This window comes from Pelobates fuscus, chromosome 3, assembly GCF_036172605.1.
Source record: "Pelobates fuscus isolate aPelFus1 chromosome 3, aPelFus1.pri, whole genome shotgun sequence".
NCBI lineage: Eukaryota > Metazoa > Chordata > Amphibia > Anura > Pelobatidae > Pelobates > Pelobates fuscus.
Window position 1 is genome coordinate 413,961,189 of NC_086319.1, and position 7,902 is coordinate 413,969,090.

General features: G+C 39.2%; 1 protein-coding gene across 1 annotated transcript; it reads right to left on the minus strand.

The window, feature by feature from the left end:
• Positions 1-5,046: 5,046 nt before the first annotated feature.
• Positions 5,047-5,976, minus strand: LOC134602046 (olfactory receptor 6N1-like). Its single transcript, XM_063446547.1, has one exon. It carries the CDS (start codon positions 5,974-5,976, stop codon positions 5,047-5,049), a length of 930 nt encoding a protein of 309 aa, XP_063302617.1.
• Between the last annotated feature and the right edge of the window lie 1,926 nt (positions 5,977-7,902).

Genomic DNA, 7,902 nt, shown 5'->3' on the forward strand with positions numbered 1-7,902 from the left:
GTTGTAATAATGACGGAGATAAAATTGGATGCCCAGTTACAGGATAAACACATGTGGATTTCCACATTTAACATTATTTTTCACACCTCAAATACATATGTGTTAAATATAGAGCTAAATAAACATAATATTTAAAATCACAGAAACTGATAGTTCCTTTTTAATAAAATAATTGCATCACACACTTCTATTGATTAAACTGAAATTTTTGGGTGATTGACCAGTCATCTGAATCATTATATGACTGAATCACGAATAAAACTAAGCGGGAAATGGCCGAGTCATTGAATGGGATTTAGGATTTAGAGTTCCGCTCATTGCACAAAAAAAAAAGATATAACTGATATATTTATATATTATGCAGTACACTGATAGAGCATGTTCCCCCCATTTGATTTACAGATGTAGTGATCATCAATAAAGTAAAAAAAAAGGAGGAGCATTAAAAAAAACTCTATATCTATAAATCGTATAGTTAATAAATCTAAAATACATAAAATGCATACATTTAGATTGTGTTTACTGCTTGTTTTTTCCCCCATAATTGGTTATTTCTCATTTGGTCTGTTAAACAAATGGATGGAAATTGCTCCCGTCAGTGTCCTGCAAAATATATGCACACTATTTTATTAAGTTTATATTGTGCAGTACATTGAATTGCCTATTTTCAAGATCGTTTGGTTCATCTTAATCCAATTTCCTGAAACACCGCATGGTCATATTTCATATTACCTTTGTCTGTAACTCATGGAACCAGAATCATATATTTTGTCAAGTACCGATAGACCAAATATGGTGGGGATTCCAGTGGTGAGTACTGGGATTGTTAGGTTTAACATATAAATTGTTTGCTTTAATATATAAAATATAGGTGATAGTTTTGAAATGATAGTTGTCCTTTTACAGCCATTTACCAGCTTTAATCATAGTCAGGACGCAAACATAACAAAGGTCATGATAACCAGACTGCAGCATCTCTTTTTCATATGATAGGACTTTATGAGACGGTGGTTACCACGTACACTATGGTAACTGTCGGGGTCCAAACAATCAAATCTTTATCCTACGATATCTCTTATACAGCTCATTTTATTGGTCCCAAAGAATACCCATAACTAATAGTAAGCACTTTCACAATCCCAAGATATTTAAAATTAGAAACAAATTAATGCAAAATTTACACATGAAACATTTAAAAAATATTAATTTATAATATTTATTTATTATAACTATAAGACATGTAGAAACCAATGTAAAACTCATTTAAAACATAACATACAAAAGTGGCTAGACATGCAAACCAACATTTTAGAGCCATGTTTAACATTTTAACCTAAACAACATGACATGTTTCTGTTTTAAAACATTTTGTTTTTAAATTTGTCCTTGTTCCATTTGCCTTTCAGTACAAAATGTATTAAAATGGTAGATATATAAGGCATATCCCAATCCGGACATGTATGTATATGTATTTGTATAAAAATATAACAAGCAAAACTGTCTTTGCGGTTCTACCTTTTCGTACTTGGTGTTGTGTATACCGTATATACTCGAGTATAAGCCGACCCGAATATAAGCCGAGGCCCCTAATTTTACCCCCAAAAACTGGGAAAACGTATTGACTCGAGTATAAGACTAGGGTGGGAAATGCAGCAGCTACTGGTAAATTTCTAAATAAAATTAGATCCTAAAAAAATTATATTAATTGAATATTTATTTACAGTGTGTGTATATAATGAATGCAGTGTGTGTATGAGTGCAGTGTGTGTATGAGCGCAGTGTGTGTATGAGCGCAGTGTGTGCATGAGCGCAGCGTGTGTATGAGCGCAGTGTGTATATGAAAAATACATAGAAGGGGGGTGCTATATAGACATAAAATACTTATATCTGTACATCGAAGGTGTCTCAGCAGATAACCAAATCAATCTAGAAAAACAAACAGAATGCACATAGCATAATACTGTATGAGGAAAATAGAATGAATAATGATGGTATTGGGTCACTCACGATAAACAGAGCCTATTATAGCAGGCTCTGACTGTATAGGCTCTTCAGAATCTCTGTATGCTGTGTATTCCAACAGGATCAGCTCCAGAATCAGCTCCAGCCTCCTCTTAGTATTCTTCCAATCACACCAGAAAAACCAAATGGTAAGGTGTAAAAGAATTTATTAAGAATACTTATAAAACAAGTTGTATAAAAAAGTAATGAAGCACTACGCGTTTCGACTTTCCGTCTTCTTCAAAGGTGCATAACATACAAGTCCATCTAATCTCTTTAAATACATCCGGAGCTATCAATTTTCGCGGGTAAACGTTCACATTACTTCCGTGTTGTGATGTCACTTCCGGATCCGTCGGCTTAGTTTTTCTGTTGTGATTTTTCTGGTGTGATTGGAAGAATACTAAGAGGAGGCTGGAGCTGATTCTGGAGCTGATCCTGTTGGAATACACAGCATACAGAGATTCTGAAGAGCCTATACAGTCAGAGCCTGCTATAATAGGCTCTGTTTATCGTGAGTGACCCAATACCATCATTATTCATTCTATTTTCCTCATACAGTATTATGCTATGTGCATTCTGTTTGTTTTTCTAGATTGATTTGGTTATCTGCTGAGAGACCTTCGATGTACAGATATAAGTATTTTATGTCTATATAGCACCCCCCTTCTATGTATTTTTCTTGTACCCATTTGTATAGTGCCTTTGGGTGATTTTCTTGGCACTTGGGGGTAGTTGCTGTGTTTACACCTTTGTATTAGTATTAATAGCGCCAATCCACCCACAGATATTTTTTTTGTAAAATATCATTTGTAGTTTGCAGTGTGTATATGAATGCAGTGTGAGTGCAGTGTGTATATGAGTGCAGTGTGTGTGTGTGTGTGAATGCAGTGTGTATATGAGTGCAGTGTGTGTGTGTGTGTGAATGCAGTGTGTGTGTGTGTGAGATGCAGAGCCTTGGTGGGGGGTGGGCATTTTAATATATTTTTTATTATTATTATTTTAATTTTTTTTGTTATATTATTTTTTTTTTTACTATTTTTATTATTGTTGTATTATTATTATTTTCATTTTTTTGGTATATTATTAATGTATTTATTTTTATTACAATTAGACATTTTTTTGTCCCCCCTCCCTGCTTGCTAGCGTGCCAGGGAGGGGGGCTCCTTCCCTGGTGGTCCATTGGGATTGGTAGTTCAGTGGGGGGGAGGAGAATTGGCTGTGAGAGATGTTACTTACCTCTCCTGCAGCTCCTGTCAGCTCTCTCCTCCTCCGCGCCGTCCGGTCAGCTCCTCTATCAGCTCACACTGTAAGTCTCGCGAGAGCCGCGGCTCTCGCGAGATTTACACTGGGAGCTGACCGAGGTGCTGAACGGACGGCGCGGAGGAGGAGAGAGCTGACAGGAGCTGCAGGAGAGGTAAGTAACATCTCTGACAGCCCCTGTCTGTATTATGGCAATGCAAATTGCCATAATACAGACTATTGACTCGAGTATAAGCCGAGTTGGGGTTTTTCAGCACAAAAAATGTGCTGAAAAACTCGGCTTATACTCGAGTATATACGGTACATATGGACCAGGGATAGGCAACCTTTGGAACTCCAATTGTTGTAGACTGCATCTTCCATATTGTTCTTACAGCCATAATGCTGGAAAAGCATCAGGGGAAATGTAGACCACAACATCTGGAAAGTTGAAGGTTGCCTACCTCTGATCTGGACTATCAATATTATATAGTATAAACATTATATAATATATGTTTGGGGGATCATACATGTATACCTGATTGCTATGGAGTGCAGCCATATGCCACAATCGTGTATACAGGAATTGCAACAATTCTTCAAATTCTTTCCTTTGCAAAATTTGCCCTTGTTCGGAAGCCAACTTAGCCGTAATGTCACCGGTGCTATAAAAACTGCCAGGGACATTTTCTTCTTTACTGCTGTGTAGAGAGCAGTGGGGAGGTAGAGGATGTTATAAAAATGAATAAACGGGGAGAGAGGGGCATACAATAAAACAGGATACTGAGATAAAATAAAGCATGGTATTGATGAAATGTGTATGGAGATGGAAAAAACAAGGATTGATGTTAGGATTGAGGGGTTGGACAAAAAAAATAGGGGTTATATGGAATAATATATGGAGGAACATAAACAGATGTTGGTGGATATATCAACAAAGCTCCCCGACACCTTTTCAATCCCCTACCATGGTCCTCCAGAATGACCTCCCTCACATTCACGCTGCATACACACTTTTATCCCCTATACACACCACATGTCCACACAGTCACCCCTGACAGACTTACAAAAAACACTATACAGAAATCAAGGCCACAAGAAGTCCCCAAGGAATTTGTGAGAGGAAGATTGTAAACTATGTAGGGACAATGCCAGTGCTTCATATTCAGAAATTATATTTATTTACAACATTCTTTTCTTATCTGCAACTTCACTATTTTAATTTTTTTTAAAAGCATTTCAGTTTAACCAAAATTTTCATTTTTGCTCTCATTATATAATGTGTAATTTGTGCATGCTGAACTGAAATATACATTTAATCATTACTGTCCAGGACACCCAACATATTTATGGGGATGTTTTTTCTTTCCAAATTACATGGTAGTTAACTCATATTTACTCTTAAACTACTGCAAGTATAATGTCCAATTTTAAAGATACTACATTTACTATATTACGACTGTACCATATTTTTCTACTTAGGACTTTCAACAAAAAAAAAAGTTGATAGTCTTAAGTAATTTGAAATAAATAGGATCAGCCTGAGACAAAGAAGGAAAAAAAAATAAAAAAAAATTGCAACAGAAGAAACATGCAAAGTGAGTAACTGCAACATATCTTAAAGAGTACAAAAGAAAGCAACAACCATTTAAAGGGTAGTCATAAAGACAGATCAAACAGAGGGAATCTGCTACAAGAAACAGGGCATATGAAACACGAATCTGTAATAGGACAGCATTATGCACATGTAATAAAAACTGAACTGATACATTGCTATGTCTTGATGGTGTTTCCATGCTAACTCTAATGTCTTTTTGAGTGGATTGATGTCCATTTCACGAAAGCTTTCTTAATCTCCTCATTCCTAAGACTATATATGATTGGGTTTAAAAAGGGGGTTCCCATTGTGTACAGAAGAGACATAATCTTATTGACATTGATAGACTGGCCTTTTGAGGGAGCCATATATACAGCTATTATTGTCCCATAATACATACTCACTACAGCCAAGTGAGAGCTGCAGGTAGAAAAGGCTTTCTGTCTTCCAGTGGTGGAAGAGATTGACAAGATGGTGATACAAATTGAGATATATGTGAAAATTATGAACAGAAAGGGGAATAAAACATAAGGTGTGGCTAAGGCAAAATCTACAAATAAAATTACAGTGTATTCTGAGCAAGACATCTCAAGAAGAGGTCCAAAGTCACAGAAATAATGGTCAAATACATTGGGTCCACAGAAATGTAAGTTAGAAACTAATAAAATAATAACAGTCAATGGTAGAAATGCTAACAGCCAGGAGCAAAGAGCCATCAAGAGGCAACATCTATGATCCATGATAGAAATGTAATGTAATGGGTCACAGATGGCCAAATACCGGTCATAGGACATCGCTGTGAGAAGAAGACATTCTGCTCCTGATGATATACAGTGGAAACCAAGCTGAGTGAGGCAGCCATTAATGGATATGTGGTGTCCACCAGTAATGAGACATTGCAGCATGTTGGGAGTTATATTTGTGGTGAGCAATATATCAGACAAGGATAACTGACTGAGGAAGAAATACATGGGGGATTTCAGGTTTGAGACCTTCGCCACTAATATAATAATTAGCAGGTTACTGATCAGTGTTAATATGTATATTAATAGGAAAAGAACAAATAGCACACGGTTAAAAATCTGGATATTCTGAAATCCCAGGAGCAGAAATTCTCTAATTTCTGTCTGGTTCATTTTAAGCAAATTCCTTATCTAGGAGAGAATTTGAAAAAAATATATATTTCCAAGTCATATGTATATTAATAATTAAATACATCTGTATTTCTAGGGTAAAATGTAAGGAGCTTTTAAAATAGTAATATTTAACACAACTTTTCTATTGTGATTTTAATGTGATGCTCTGTTTGATAGATTTAGCAAATTACATCATAATCCAGTTCAGATCAGGAACAGGGCAAACATGAAAACAAGGAGTAGGAAAATAACAATTGTTTCATTTCTCCTCCTCTCTGTATGCTCCCTCTATGCTGCCTCACAGGTGCAGAGGACAGAGCTTCTAAGAATCCTTGTAGAGTGTGTAGGGAACTGCACTCACTCCCATCAGTCTGAGCCAGGGTGCTTTAACTGTACCAGAACCAGTGGTGTATCCTGGTTTTGTGCTTCCCTAAGGCATGACAAAATTCAGGCGCCCTCCTCCCCCCCCGCACCTCCTCACCTTTCCCCCCTGCCCCACCTTCTAAATACACACACATTCACTGACAGACAAGCATACACCAGCTAACAGACATACACACTCACTAACAGACACATACAGTCACTAGCAGACACACACATTCACTAACAGACACGCACTCACACACACACTAACACACACACTAAGAGACACACACACTAACAGACACACACACTCACTAACAGAAACACACACACACTAACACACACACTTTCAGGGCCGAACTGGGAAGAAAATTCGGCCCGGGCATTTTTTTATTACAGCGGCCCACTAAAAAGGGGGCGGGGCCAGATAGGGTGTGTTTTGTCATCACCAATGACAAGCACACCCCATCACAAAGTGAGCCTGTTGGTTCAATGCTCTTCCAGGGTAGACCATGTGCAGAGCTCTGCTGAAGAGCTCTGGCATGAGAAAAAGACCCTGTATTTGTTCTGCACAGCGCAAGCAAATCTAATAACATGCTTGCACTGTGTTTGCTTGAAATTTGTCTCTGGTGTCTCCATAGTTGGGATACCAGGAGACAAAAATGCTAGGAAAGCATATTGTGCAGTGTGTGTGAGGGTGTGTGTAAGGGGTGTAGTGTGTGTGCGAGAGGAGTGCAGTGTGTGTGTGTGTGAGGGGTGTAGTGTGTGTGTGAGTGATGGGTGCTGTGTTTGCGTGAGGGTGCTATGTGGGTAAGGGTGCTGTGTGTGTGATCGGTGCAGTGTGTGTGTGCTGTGTGTGAGCGGGTGCTGTGTTTGCATCAGGGTGCTATGTGTGTGTGTGCTGTGTGTGAGCGGGTGCTGTGTTTTCATTAGGGTGCTATGTGCGTGTGAGTGTGCTGTGAGTGTCAGGGGTGAAGTGTGTGTCAGGGGTGCAGTGTGTGTGTGTGTGTGTGCTGTCAGTGTCAGGGGTGCAGTGTGTGTGTGTGAGTGGTGTGAGTGTCACGGGTGCAGTGTGTGTGTGTGTGCTGAGTGTCAGGGGTGCAGTGTGTGTGTGTGTGTGTGTGAGTGGTGTGAGTGTCAGGGGTGCAGTGTGTGTGTGTGTGCCATGAGTGTCAGGGGTTCAGTGTGTGTGTGTGTGTGCTGTGAGTGTCAGGGGTGCAGTGTGTGTGTGTGTGTGCTGTGAGTGTCAGGGGTTCAGTGTGTGTGTGCTGTAAGTGTCAGTGGTGCAGTGTGTGTGTGTGTGTGTGTGTGTGTGCTGTGAGTGTTAGGGGTGCAGTGTTTGTGTGTGTGCTGTGTGTTAGGGGTGCAGTGTGTGTGCGTGTGCTGTGAGTGTCAAGGGTGCAGTGTGTATGTGTGTGTGTGTGTGTGTGCTGTGAGTGTTAGGGGTGCAGTGTGTGTGTGTGTTGTGAGTGTTAGGGGTGCAGTGTGTGTGTGTGTGTGTGCTGTGAGTGTTAGGGGTGCAGTGTGTGTGTGTGTGCTGTGAGTGTTAGGGGTGCAGTGTGT

What these genes read in the sequence shown, in the direction of transcription:
- LOC134602046 (XM_063446547.1), bottom strand. Translation starts at nt 5,976, where the DNA reads ATGAACCAGACAGAAATTAGAGAATTTCTGCTCCTGGGATTTCAGAAT.